The sequence below is a fragment of the Oryctolagus cuniculus genome, chromosome 1 (assembly GCF_051225735.1).
Source record: "Oryctolagus cuniculus isolate XC-2025 breed Fujian yellow rabbit chromosome 1, ASM5122573v1, whole genome shotgun sequence".
NCBI classification, from domain to species: Eukaryota; Metazoa; Chordata; class Mammalia; order Lagomorpha; family Leporidae; genus Oryctolagus; species Oryctolagus cuniculus.
In genome coordinates this window covers 116,946,177-116,960,991 of record NC_142867.1, presented here as the reverse complement: position 1 = coordinate 116,960,991, position 14,815 = coordinate 116,946,177, and the positions used below count along the sequence as shown (strand labels likewise).

The 14,815-nt window shown below is 39.7% G+C and overlaps 2 protein-coding genes and 1 pseudogene across 3 annotated transcripts in view; all 3 read left to right on the top strand.

Annotated features, from left to right (window-relative positions):
* The window catches only part of LOC100352376 (olfactory receptor 8B3-like), a 113,499-nt gene that overhangs the window by 11,129 nt on the left and 87,555 nt on the right, over positions 1 to 14,815 (top strand). The gene's annotated exons all lie outside the window — the stretch shown is intronic.
* On the top strand, positions 3,587 to 4,533 carry LOC100338627 (olfactory receptor 8B8-like; annotated as a pseudogene).
* LOC100350618 (olfactory receptor 8B3-like) lies at positions 11,788 to 14,681 on the top strand. The gene is made up of 2 exons (XM_070060976.2): positions 11,788 to 12,742; positions 14,641 to 14,681. Exons 1-2 carry the CDS (start codon positions 11,806 to 11,808, stop codon positions 14,679 to 14,681), a joined length of 978 nt encoding a protein of 325 aa, XP_069917077.1. The 5' UTR covers positions 11,788 to 11,805.

Genomic DNA, 14,815 nt, shown 5'->3' with positions numbered 1-14,815 from the left:
ATAAGTACTACTGTCCCAGGCTGAGAAACAGGAGACCTTTCTCCTCCCCAATCTCAGCAGAGTTAATAAGTTAACACCAAACTTGAAAGTTTAATCATTTTATATGAATTGTAATTTTAATAATAAAAGTTGATAATCTAAAAGAAAATGAACACTAAAAAGCAAAGCAAACTTTTAAAAATTGATCATTATTTCCACATTGATCAAAACCATGTAGTTAACCTGTAAAATCAGCCTGCTTGATTCATATCAGGGTTAGGGATTTTTGCTGGTTCATTGTCTGCTAAAGGGTGCTGATGACACAATCTTTAGTTGTGGGTTTGAAAAGAAATTAATAAACCAAAAATGACTCAATTACTCCTCCTTGTTTGCATGGACAGCCTTCCCTGCTGGAACTTAAATAATTTTTTCTCACTGTCCTAAGGGTGGGGGCTGGGGTGAGGCAAAACTTCTGATGACTGAGTAGGCAACAGCCACCAACACAGTCCTTGGTCTCCGACATGGTAGATGAATAGTTCTGAGAAATTTGCTTTGAATTTGCCCAAAATGTCCTCTTCACAGCAAGGAGTGCAACTACTTTAATAGCCACCACATGATCATTTGGTTTGAATGGGAATTCACTCTTTCTTTTCTTTTTCTTTCTTTTAATTTTTACCATGATCTACTTTCAGCTTATTTTATACTCATAAGATAAGCCCTGGACAAAGTAAAGTGTTCAACAAATAGAAGAGAAAAACACTGTTCCTCACCAGTAGAGACAAGGGCTGCAAACAATCATCAAATCTCAAAATGTCAATTTCACTCCTGTACATTACATTTTTGGTACTCTTGGTTACCACAGATCATGGAGAACATATGGTATTTGTCTTTCTAGGACTGTACAGCCAGAGATCTTAATCCTCAGTGCAGAGGAATGAATGCTCCCCTTGGTCACTTCATACATTATCTCCAAGAATCTATGCACAGTTCTACAGAAGGAAGGTCTGGAACAATCATTTGCCATTTCTACTATTTTCCTACTTGCCTCTGAGGTGTGTCAGGAAAATCATAAATTTTAGCTTTAACAATGTACATGCCTTGGAAAGCCAAGACACTCTGGCAAAAAGATCTCTGTGAGTGAGATCCCAGTGGAAAGAACAGGTCTTCAAAGAGGGAGGTGCCTTTCTCTGAAGGGAGGAGAGAACCTCCACTTTGACTATGACCTTGTCTAAACAAGATAAGAGTCGGAGAACTCAGAGGGCTTCCATAGCCTTGGAAACTCATGACTGGTGCATAGGGAGATTACTGATGCCATAAACAGGAGTGTCAATTTGTAAAGTCAACAACAGGAGTCACTGTGCACTTACTCCTCATGTAGGATCTCTGTCCTTAATGTGCTGTACATTGAGGCTTAATGCTATAACGAGTACTCAAACAGTATATTTCACTTTGTGTTTCTATGGGGGTGCAAACGATTGAAATCTTTACTTAATGTACACTAAACTGATCTTCTGTAAAAAAAAAAAAGAAAAAAAAAAAGAAATTATCAATTCCCAACTTAACTCTCACTGGGATTAAACATGACAATAGGTCTGATCTGATTTCATCATCATTTAAAAAAAATCAAATCATCTATTATTTTTCACTTTATGTTTCTGTGTGGAGCAAACTGTTGAAATCCTTACTTAAGGTATACTAAGCTGATCTTCTGTATATTAAGATAATCGAAAATGAATCTTGATGTGAATGGAAGGGGAGAGGGAGTGGGAAAGGGGAGGGTTGTGGGTGGGAGGGACGGTATGGGGGGGGAAGCCATTGTAACCCATGAGTCGTACTTTGGAAATTTATATTCATTAAATAAAAGATAAAAAAAAAAAACAATGTACATGCCTGTAAATTTCACCTCCGTAAAGGATATTATAGTGATGCGGTTAAGAGAATGTGCCCTCAAGTCAGACTGTCAGAATTTAAAGCTAGAGTTTCTCCACTTCCTAACTATGGTATTCTAGACAGATTGTAACTTATTTTCCCCTTGTAAGATAAGACATGTAGTTGTGACAGTTTATTTCCTACATGTAAGGTATTAGAACACTCCTGGAATTTAGGAAGTCTGAGAAGTGTGTGTTCTCTTCCTCCTTCTCATTTACATTCACTCTGACCCAGCAAGCATGAAGATGGCCTCTGAGAGGTCCACAGTGGCCTGCACACATCTTGTTGATGTTTTTCACGCCCCCCCCCCCCATACTCAGATACACAAACATCAGCCTTTACACCATATAAGCCTTTGCCCGTGTGGCAAGAATTGCCTCTGAGAGGTCCACAGTGGCCTGCACACATCTTGTTGATGTTTTTCACCCCCCCCCCATACTCAGATCCACAAACAACAGCCTTTACACCATATAAGCCTTTGCCCGTGTGGCAAGAATTCCATGTGGTATCCAATATACATTTTAGGAAACAGAGAGAAGGGAGTCTCAGTTATTCTTTCTTTGGTTATTCAAATAGTTATTGATCATCTATTATATATTTATACATCCATGTGTCTATCCATCTATCTCTATGTTAGGTATTTTCCTTTCTAGCTCCTGTAAAAATATCACTGAAGAAAATAATCAAGATCTTTCCCATTTTAGAGCTTAGATTCAAATGTATTCAAATGGGTGCATGTATTATGGTAAGAAGCACCAACAAATGGTATAGTATTTCATGTAGGCATCAGTGAACTGGATACAGGAAAAGTCATCCTGCTTTTTTATTTGGGCATGTGTCCCATTCAGATGGAAACCAAAGAGTTCCAGTAATTCAACGCAATTATGAACTAGGCTGTAACTGCAGGTAGGTAATTTCTTTTGGTTGCAAAACCTGATCTCTGGGGAGACATTGGAGGAACATAGTCTTCCCCTTTCTAATCAGGTCCCTAGGATCTTCCAAATGCATAAACACCCTAGAGGCATATTAGCGGGTGACTCTTTCGGCATTGCCAACTTATGTATGCCGCTCTCTTAGGCTAGCGAGGACATTGTGTGCAGAGCCAGTCAGGAATCATGATCCACAGATTCTGGGGGACTGTGGGCTGTGCTCCAGCTCCCTCCATCCCAGTGTTGTCCCAAAGAGAAGTAACAACAACAACACCAGAAAAGACTCCTCTCTGGGCTATTCACTTGTACAACTCATCAGAGCCACGTTTCTCTCTGTGAGAATAGGGGAGAAGGTCCTTTCCTGACTCCAAATGCAGAAGTTTCGATTGTATGTGTCCTGCTAACTCCTTTGAAGTCTCATCTTTGGGAGGCAAGCAGTCCTTCAAAGGTCTCATCTCTCTACCGACATCACCACTGGCCCAGAGTGGGCCCCGTGGGCTCTCCAGAGAGTCGTGCAGCAGAGCTGGTGTCCAGTGAGGAGTGGTCATAGAGCTTCTGGATCTCCTTCCTGCAGAAAGTTGCTCTCTGGGTTTTGTTATTCACCTCCACCCATTCTCTCAGTTTTATAAAAGGGAAGAAATGAAGTTACTCAGCAGGATAGGTGAGTTCATTCCCTCATGCTGAGTTTAAATCCTTGTAGTTGAGAGAGTGGATCTGTTGTAATGTTTGTATTTCTCCCATTCTCACAGATGCCCTAAGGAAGAATGGCCTCAGGAAATGACTCCTCAGTGGCTGAGTTTATCCTGCTGGGATTAACTCAACAGCCAGAACTGCAGCTGCCTCTCTTCTTCCTCTTCCTGGGGATCTATGTGGTCACTGTGGTGGGGAACCTGGGCTTGATTGCTCTGATTGGTCTGAACCCTCACCTGCACACCCCCATGTACTACTTCCTCTGCAACCTGTCCTTCATTGATCTCTGCTACTCCTGTGTCATAATGCCCAGAATGCTGGTGAGTTTTGTGAAACAGAACATCATCTCCTATGCTGAGTGCATGGCTCAGCTCTTTTTCTTTGCCTTCTTCGTTATTGATGAGTGCTGTATCTTGACATCGATGGCCTATGACCGATATGTGGCCATCTGCAAGCCCCTGCTGTACAAGGCCACCATGTCCCATCAGGTCTGCCTCATGTTGATGGTGGGTGTGTATGCAATGGGGTTTGTGGGTGCCGTGGCCCACACTGCATGCATGCTGAGACTCACCTTCTGTGATGGCAACATCATCAACCATTACATGTGTGACATTCCCCCTCTCCTCCAGCTCTCCTGCACTAGCACCTACGTCAATGAGCTGGTGGTTTTCATTGTGGTGGGCATCAATGTGATAGGGCCCAGCTTCATCATCTTCATTTCTTATACTCTGATCCTCTCCAATATCCTTCGCATCAAATCTACAGAGGGCAGGTCCAAAGCCTTCAGTACCTGCAGCTCCCACATAATTGCTGTTTCTCTTTTTTTTTTGGAGCATCAGCATTCATGTACCTTAAACCTTCTCCTCCTGGGACTTTGGAACAAGAAAAAGTATCCACAGTTTTCTATACCATCGTGAGGCCAATGATGAATCCTTTTATTTATAGTTTGAGGAACAAAGATGTTCATGTGGCACTGAGTAAGACTTTGAAAAGGGTGCTCTCCTAAATTAGAGGTTGTGTTTTTTAAAGATTATTAAAAATAATCCTTTTGGTGTCCTATTGCACAGTAGGGTAACAATAGTTAACAACAACATACTGAATTTTTCTAAATAGATAGACAAAAGATTTTTGAATGTTCACACTGCAAAGAAACCTTGAATGTGTGAAGCAATGGAAGCCAATTACCCTAATATGATCATTAGAATGTATGCATGTATCGAAATATTCATTGTACCCCATAAATATGTACAATGTTGTTTGTCAATAAATACAAGCAATCCAGTAAAAAACAGTATGTCTTGATCAAGCGACTTCATGTTTTAGAGTCATATAAATAATTATTGATATAAAAAACTGATCACAGGCTTCTTCTGAGAATACTTTCAGCATCTTATTATGTCCTAAGAGTTTTAGAATACGTTTTTGCAAAGAAGTAGAAAGGATTCACTTCTTTAACCCTCATTTAAAAAATTAAATCAGGGCTGATGTTGTTGTGTAGTTGGTAAAGTCTCCGTTTGGTGGCCCTCAATGTCAGCATTCCATATGGGTGCTGTTCTGAGTTCTGGTGCTGTTTCACTTCCAATCCAGCTCCCTCCTGATGCACCTGGAAAAGAAGCAGAAGATGGCCTAAGTCCTTGGGCTCCTGTCCCTATGTGTGAGATGCAGAGGAGGCTCCTGTTTCCTGGCTTTGGACTGGCCCAACTCTGGCTGTTGTGCCATCTGGGAGTGAACCAGTGGGTGGAAGATAGCGCTCTGTCTCTCTCATTCTTTCCCCCATTTCTCCCTCTCTCTCTTCCTCTCTTTCTCTCTGCAACTCTGCCTTTCATGTAAATATGTAAACCTTTAAACAATTAAATTATTTTAAATTATATCTAGGTGCCTTTGGTCTAGAAGTGATAGAGTGCAGTGGAAGAACATGCTGTTTTAAGACTGAGGCTCTAGTCTGGTTTCAGCTATTCATATGCACAATATGAACAAGCCATACTTTGGTTACTGCAAGACATCTCATCTGTAAAATGGAGTCTAAGAATTTCTCATACATGCAGATGATCATATAATTTTGTTCAAGTTAAGAAGAAGATGGAAATACATTCAACATGGCTGAATAATTATATGAAACCTAAATCAAATATGATTGTTTGCATTCATGCTTTTCTCAAAAGTTTTTAAAGCTTCTTAACTGTAGACCTCATTTCATGGATTTTATCTTTTTTTAAAATTTTATTTATTATTTATTTGACAGAGTTAGATAGTGAGAGAGACAGAGAGAAAGGTCTTCCTTCCGTTGGTTCACCCCCCAAATGGCCGCCACGGCTGGAGCTTCCCTGATCCAAAGCCAGGAGCCAGGTGCTTCTTCCTGTTCTCCCATTCGGGGGCAGGGCCCAAACACTTGGGCCATCCTCCACTGCCCTCCCGGGCCACAGCAGAGAACTGGACTGGAAGAGGAGCAAATAAGAATGGAACCCGGTGCCCATATGGCATGCCGGCGCCACAGGGTGGAGGATTAACCAAGTGAGCCACAGCGCCGCCCCCTTATCTTTTACTTTCCTTCTTTCTCTTAGGTTTTACACTACTGTTCCACTAAATATATGTTTATCTGAATACTTTTGTTTCGGTTATATAAGTTGAATAATGTATCAGGTTTGCTTCATTAATTGAGGTAAGAGTAACATAAACTGCACATATGTAATGCAAAATGTTGATGATTTTTAACATACATGTGTGCCCGTGGAATCATCATCACAATCAAGAAAGTGAACACATTATCCTTCAAAGTTCCTCTATCCTCCCATGAAATTTCCTGTTTCACCCCTCCTCATTTCTGTCCTAGCACCAGGAGACTACTTATTAACTTTGTGTCACTGTAGAGTCTTCTGCAGTTTCTACTCGATTATACACATGCAGGGCACTGATTTGTGATTTTCCTTGGTTCACTCAGCATAAAAATTCTAGAAGCTTAATTGACACAAAAATAATTGTACAATTCTATGGAATGTAATATTATGTTTTGATACATACATGTATTATGCAATAATAACATTTGAATAGTTAGGATAACCAACGCCTCAAATATGTAACATTTCTTTGAGGTGATGTTGTTATATATATTAATAGCTCCTTCCTGATTGCTCAGTGGTACTCATGACATAAATATACTACCTTTTGTTTTCTTCCCTGTATTTAACATTTTGATTGATTCTATTTTAGGCTATTTTTAAAAAAAATATTAATTTATTTGAAAGTCAGAGTTACACAGAGAGGGATAGGCAGAGCGAGAGAGAGAGGGAGAGAGAGAGAGACAGGAAGAGAGAGAGAATCTTCCATCCACTGGGCCAGGCTGAAGCTAGCAAATGGAAATCCATCCTGTCACTCACGTGGGTGACAGAGAACCAAGTACTTGAGACATCGTCTGTTCATTCTCAAACTCATTATCAGGAAGCTGAATTGGTAACAGAGCAGCTGGGATTTGAATCAGCTGTCGTTTATGGGTGCTGGTTAATGCTCTGGGCCATTATGCTGGTCCCTGTCTTAAATGTTTCTCTTACATAAATTTAGAATTACATTATATTATATTACATTATATTATATATTTTTATATATAATATATATATTTTATATATTGCAACTGTCAAAATAATTAGAAAACTTGGGAGAAAAATCAAAGCCTGTTGCATTTCTCTTTTTTTAAGGTTTATTTACTTGAAAGTCAGAGTTACACAAAGAGAGAAGGAGAGGCAGAGAGAGAGAGAGAGAGAGAGGTCTTCCATCTGCTGTTTAACTCCCCAATTGGCTGCAATGGCTGGAGCTGTGCCATTCCGAAGCGAGGAGCCAGGAGCTTTTTCCAGGTCTCCCACTCAGATGCAGGGGCCCAAGGACTCAGTCCATTCCCTACTGCTTTCCCAGGCCATTAGCAGAGAGATGGATTGGAAGTGGAGTAGCTGAGACTTGAACTGGTGCCTGTATGGGATGCTGGCACTGCAGGCGGCAGCTTTCCCCACTAAGCCACAGTGCTAGCCCCTGTATTTCTCTTTATTTTTGTTTCTTGTATTTCTTTCTTCCTCATTCTATATTTTTTTTTCCTTTTATTATTTGTTTTCTGTTTAGAGAAGCTTCTTGAGCCATTATTTCAGGGTCGTGATGCTGGCAGCAAATTCTTTCCATTTTCTGAGATTATTGTAACTTCCCCTTTATTCCTGCAGAATGCTTTGGCTAAATACAAAGTCTTGGGTTGGTAGTGTTCTCTTTCAACACTTGAGTTATGCCATTTCCTTATTGTTTCTATGCTTCCAGAGACATGCAAAATCCTCTTCATTCAGTTTTCCCTCTTTCTGCTTTGAAGATTTTTTCTGTATGCTTGATTGTGTCTTGGAGTAGGTTTCCACTAGTTTTCCCTGTTTGAGGTTGATTTGGCTTCTTTTTATCTTACTTTTAAAATTTGTCTAAAGGGAGTACATTTCATATATTTAATACATAAAACCTTTTTAAAAGATGTTTTTATTTATTTGAAAGGTTGAGTTACAGGGAGAGAGAAGGAGAGACAGAGAGAGAAATCTTCATCTGCTGGTTCACTCCCCAGACGGCCTGAAAAGACTGGGCTGTGCCAAGTGAAAGCCAGGAGCCAGGAGCTTCTTCCGGGTCTCCCACCTGGGTGCAGGGGCGCAAGGACTTGGGCTATCCTACTTGTTTTCCCTGGCACAGTAGCAGGGAGGTGGATTGGAAGTGGAACACCAGGATTTGAACTGGCACCATATGGTATGCCTGCACTGCAGGTTGTGGCTTTAACGCACTGCACCACAGTGCAGGCCCTCATATATACAGTTTTAAAAGCATTTATGACACATCCAACTGTACCCCCCCTTCAACAGTATATTAGAATAACTTTTTCCTCACGTCCTTACCAGCATTTGTTATTTTCTGATTTTAGATGAAACTATTCTAACTGGTATGAGCTGGAACCTCATTGTGGTTTTTCTTTGCATTTCCCTGATGGCTAATGATCCTGAGAATCTTTTCATGTATCTTTTGCCATTTTTTAAAGATTTTTATTTATTTATTTATTTGATAGGTAGAGTTACAGACTGAGAGAGAGACAGAGAGAGAGAGAGAGAAAGAGAGAAAGGTCTTCCTTCCATTGGTTCACTCCACAAATGGCCACTACAGCCGGAGCTAACATGATCTGAAGCCAGGAGCCAGGAGCTTCTTCCTGGTCTCCCACGCGGGTTCAGGGGTCCAAGCGCTTGGGCCGTTCTCCACTGCTCTTCCAGGCCACAGCAGTGAGTTGGAATGGAAGAGGGGCAAATGAGAATAGATTTATTTTGGCTCCCGAAATTCCTCGATTGACAATATGGTGGTGGTGGTCTCAAAACTGCTGGGTAACTGAATTCCTGAATCCTCAGTAGGACTCTGCTTAATACCATGCCTGTGTAGTGTGTGTTTGTGTGTGTGTGTTTATGTAGTTTGAGATGCCTGTTGAGGGTGGAAATGCTGGCTCTCCACTCAGCCTTTGTTAGTGTTCAGCTAAAATTTCTGTAGTGTTGAGCTAAAAATTTCCATTTAAAAATGCTTCTACTTTTCTTATCCTTTGCTGGACATAGTGGGTGGCTTTTTTCCTTCTTGTGTGGTCTGTATTATGGACAGGAAGAGGAGGGGAGTTAATTTACGGTGGTGGAATAATTCTGCATCCTGTTTGTGGTGACAATTACATGAGTATGTACATGAGATTCGTTGTGTGCATCTACATACACACAAATGCACACACACAGGCACATGAATGCTGAATTACTGAACACTGAGTAAGGTCTACTGTCTAGTTAGCATCATTGTACAAGTGTCAGTTTCCTACTTTGGCTATTGTCCTGCATTTGTGTATGTCATCATAGGGGACAGCTGGGTGAAGAGTTCAAGGGAATCTATGTATTATTTTTATAACATCGTGTGAAACAATAATCACTTGAAAATAAAAAGCTAAACAAAATAGATATCATCTTACAAGCAAAAATTCATGTATACAGAGGGATTCTAAAGTCATATTTTCCTGAAAGGGCAGCCTATGTACAGTGACTTTTATTCTATTTGACTGTAATTTGTTGATGATGAAGACATACTGAATCAAAGCAAACCAAGGCAATTAGATTTCTATGGAGTCATTCTTAAATTATACAATTTTTTAAAATTACAAATGGATTTTTAAAATATTTGTTTATTTATTTAAAAGGCAAAGTTAGAGATGCAGAGGCAGAGAGAGAGAGAGAGCGAGAGAGAGCGAGATGTTTCATTCACTGGTTCACTCCCGAAATGGCTGCAATGGCTGAAGTTGGGCTAATCTGAAGCCAGGAGCCAGGAGCTTCTTCTAGGTCTCCCACATGTGTGCAGGGGCCCAAGGACTTGGGACATCTTTCTACTGCTTTTCCAGCCCATAGCAGAGAACTGGGTCAGAAGTGGAACAGCTGGGTCTTGAATTGCCTTCCATATGGGATGCCAGCAGTGCAGATGGGAGCTTTACGCACTATTCTACAGCATTGAACACAATTACGCAAATTTTAATTTTAAATATCTGAAATCGAAGTATTCCTTTTCTTTATGCCCATAAAGTATGCAAAGTTAAAAACTGATTAAAGGGACTAAAATAATAAGAGCAAACATTGCATATTATACTAATTTATACATACTTTACTAAAACCAATATGATATCTAGAATTAAGAATGCTAAAATGCCAATGGCATTCATATACTTATAGTTTTATAAATGTCCGCAGAGGCTCCTACTTCCTATGCTCTGGGGATTGTATAATCCCTGGTGCAACGTTTACATCTATGGTAAACACAGACATCATTACTTTTTCCCTATGTAATTTATCACCACAGGGAGATCCTAGGGGAGTCCTTCTCTTGGATTTGTAATCAAAACCAAAAGAATTATAAGCTTTAAGCCAGCATCCATGCTCTATGACATGCTGGGTCAGGTGTGAAGGCTGGGGCCTTCCTCACAGTCTCTGGACAAAGCTGTAACTAGAGGTTTGATCTGCACCTCAGAGTGACTTTTGGAACATTCAGACAGATCTATCAATGACACCTTTCCCAGTCAAGGGAGTGTGACTACATTCATTCTGTGGACACATCTGATCTGCTTTGATGCCTCCAAGGCAGCTCCTCCCCTAGGACCGTGCAGGGGAAACACACACAGAGGATCAGCACTGAGTCCTCTGAGTGGAGCAGGGTGAGTTGTTCAAAGCACTATTTTTCCTCTTCCTGCATGTTGTTGAAAAACAAAGCGAAGCATTCTATTGAATAATAAGAAACTCAGCAATATGGAGCTCCGTCTTGACTGTCGGCATTTCTCTCATCCTCTCTGAGTTGGCTTCATCCTCAGCTGGTAGCAAGGAAGCTACAGCAATTCTGGAACACAGCTAGAACACATTAATGTAAGAAGATAAAGAGATTTGTCTCTTTCCTGAAAAAAAATTATTGATATGCCGCAAATACAGAAGAGTTTAATGTTATTATTGTCCTAAGAATAGAGTTGGGTTGATTCTTGTAGATTTAGTTAATATAAATATCACTTCAAGTAACTCTGTTTCTATTTCCTTCTGTCCTACAAGGACCTGTGGAAGCCAGTTCACATTCCTTTCTAAATGCTGTTTCTAGTTAGGATGGAATATAGGAAAATTTATGAAAAACCACAGAGTGTATGGTTAATTTTAACTCTTAAGCTACCAAGGGAATCCTCAATACCTATTAACAATTCTTGGCTTCCTATAACCTGTAGCAACGTGTCTGGGAAACTATAGACTATCAGAGATGTCCTCCTGTAAACGAGAATGTATGGATGTTTTCTGCCCTAAAGCAATGCTCTCTTTCTTACTATTCATCACTGGGCCTTGAAGTATCTGGTATAGTAATAGATATACAAGTCAGAAATAGGAAGTGAAGAATCAGATGAATGAGAGGAAGAGGTAAGAGACATATTCCAACTACTCAAGTTCATCAGCAGGCAAGCTTGTACCTCAAGTACTCCAACTCTCTATATTCTAGTAAGGAAAGGAAGAAGTACTTGTCATTATTCAGTTCATGCAGACAAAAGAAAGAGAGACTCGAAGGTTGGAGGGGGAAGTGGGGATGTAGCCGTACATTCAGATCCCAAATCTCATGAAACAATGGAGAATTTATCTGAATTCTGCCAATCTTAGTCCCCTTCTATGGATGGGAGTTTCAAGAAGACAGCTACATTCTTTGTGAGTGACATTTTGCTTCCTGTCTGTCCAGAGTTTCAACAAAGAGAATGCTGGCTGGAAACAACTCCTTGGTTGCCGAATTTATTCTTGCTGGATTGACGGATCGTCCAGAGCTACAACAGCCTCTATTTTACCTGTTTCTAATGATCTATATTGTCACCCTGGTGGGCAACTGTGGCTTGATCACTCTGATTGGTCTAACTTCTCACCTCCACACCCCTATGTATTATTTCCTCTTCAACCTCTCCTTCATTGACCTTTGTTACTCTTCTGTTTTCACCCCCAAAATGTTGGTGAACTTTCTATCAAAGAAGAACATCATCTCCTATGTTGAGTGCATGACTCAGCTGTTTTTCTTTCTCTTTTTTGTTATCTCTGAATGCTATATGTTGACCTCAATGGCATATGATCGCTATGTGGCCATCTGTAACCCCCTGCTGTATAAGGTCACCATGTCCCATCAGCTGTGTTCTGGGCTGGCTTTTGCTGCATATGTGATGGGACTTGCTGGAGCCACTGCCCACACAGGGTGCATGCTTAGACTAACCTTCTGCAATGCCAATGTCATCAACCACTACTTTTGTGACATACTCCCTCTTCTCCAACTTTCTTGCACCAGCACCTATGTCAATGAGGTGGTAGTTCTCATTGTTGTGGGCATTAATATCACAGTGCCCAGTTTCACCATCCTCATTTCTTACCTTTTCATCCTCACTAGCATTCTTCATATCCAGTCTACTCAAGGACGATCCAAAGCCTTCAGAACTTGTAGTTCTCACATTATTGCTATTTCCCTCTTCTTTGGATCAGCAGCGTTCATGTACCTTACATACTCTTCTCCTGGATCTAAGGACCAAGGAAAAGTTTCTTCTGTTTTCTACACTAATGTAGGACCAATGCTCAATCCTCTGATCTATAGTTTGAGGAACAAGGACGTCAAAGTTGCAATGAGGAAAGCCCTAACTAAACTTCAGATGAGAAATCTATTATAATCAGAAGTAATAAATAAATGAACTCAATTTTTATTGTTGTTTTTCATGAAGAAATTTTAGCATAGCCATATTACTTCTGCATATAGTATTATGTATCATTTAGTAGACTTGTCTTATCTAGTCCCTTAAAGATAATCTCATCCCATTTTTTTCTTCTGACACTTTAAACACGGCTTCTTAATACCTAATATACCATATCTATTAAGCAGCACATGTGGTGATGTTTCCCATTTTTTAAAGGTTTATTTATTTATTTGAAATTCAGAGTTAGAAATAAGGAGAGGTAGAGGCAGTGAGGGAGATAGAAAGAGGGATAGAGATCAATCTTCCATCCACTGGTTCACTCCCCACATGGCTGCCACAGCCAGGGCTAGGCCAGGCCAAAGCTAGGAGCCAGGAACTTCTTCCTGGTCTCCCACGTGAGTGCAGAGGCCCATGGACTTGGGACATTCTCTGCTAATTTCCCAGAAGCCTCAGCAGGAAGCTGGATCAGAAGTGAACAACCAGGACTCCAGCTGTTGTCCATATGTGACCCTGGCTATGTGGGCAGCGGTTTTCCCACTATGCCACAGTATTGGCCCCCTGGTGTTTCTCATCGTTGCTTCATATCCTTTTTGTCTCCTGTGTTATTGCTAATCTGTACAAAAATGGTTAAGTTTTTAAGTTACAAAATGGGAGTATCTCAATGTTCTTACCTAGATACATAAGTGCCAAATACGATGTAATGATTCTCATTTTTATCAATACTGTGGTATAGGCAGTAGGATTTGATGAAATGTCTGTAGCTGTGTAAGATGTATATATTTGAAGAGCAATCAGTCTCCTTGAACTTTCTTTGTATTCTGTTTCTTTTTACCTTTTCCTTTTCCTTTTCTGATTATTCTTGGTCCCTTTGGGAATGATATTCTTACCACATGGACCTGAGAACCTTTACCAGCCTTCTTAAAGTAGGATAGAATACGAATAGCTCCACATTTTATTATCCATGTAGTTTAACAGTGAATGATTACAGGAATAATACCTGTGTCTCAGGATTCCAGTAAGGGAGGAGGACAGTTTCTATGATAAACTATTATCATCTAAAAAGGTATCAAATATTTTGAAATATAGCACATAAGTATTACTTTTTTTTAGTAACTTACTGGATAACAGTGCACATTAAGTTAGTAGAAATATTTTAGCCAATATATTAGTTATCTCTTATGTTTATCATAAAAAGTGCATATAAATGATTATAATATTTCCACAAACATTTGTACATATACTTAAACTATCATGAAAAATACATGATGCTTCTTGAACATAGAGACTCTTTCATATAATTTATTTTATTTCTCTAAGGCTTTTCCTACTTGCATATTTATAATATCAGATATATTTGAGGTCAAGGAATATACTTTTGAACTGGAGTCTATGGTCTAGATATCATAAATATAAATTTATTGTTATAAGTACTGATATCATGATAACCAATAACATCAATATAAATTAAGTGTAATAAGCCAAGCTTAGCAGGACACATATTACATGAACTCACTCATGTGTGGAGTCTAAGAAAAAATAGGTGTTTAACTCATATGAATTACAAATATAATTGTCTTTACCAGAGGCTGGGGAGAGAAGATGAAAGGGGCAGATCGAGAAGGTTGACTGAACTTGTACCAAGTTATAGCTAGATAAGAGTATGAGAAGTTTTGAGGTTCTATTGCACAAGATGGGGAGACAGACAATTTACCATATAGCTCTCTCTCTAAAATATAGAAATAGGATTTCTAAGAGTTTTTACGACAAAGAAAAAAATTAAATGCTTCAAAGCATTAATATATTAACCCTGATTGGACATTACACAACGTACACATGTCACAAAACATCTCCTAGTACCCCATAAATATGTAAAGCTTATATACATTTGTTTAGTTTTTTTAAAATAAAAACTAAGGAGCAGATGTTGTGACACAGCGGGTAAAGCTGCTGTATTAAGTCCAGAATAACGACTCAATAATTCAATGATTTATCAGTAATAAAAAGATGATTTAATAAATGGACACGTGGTTTATAAGACACA

Excerpts from the sequence above, each read along its gene's own strand:
- LOC100350618 (XM_070060976.2), top strand. The coding sequence starts at position 11,806 with ATGCTGGCTGGAAACAACTCCTTGGTTGCCGAATTTATTCTTGCTGGA. Across the intron at positions 12,743-14,640 it reads TAAACTTCAGATGAGAAATC|ATGTAAAGCTTATATACATT; the intron begins TATTATAATCAG and ends TACCCCATAAAT.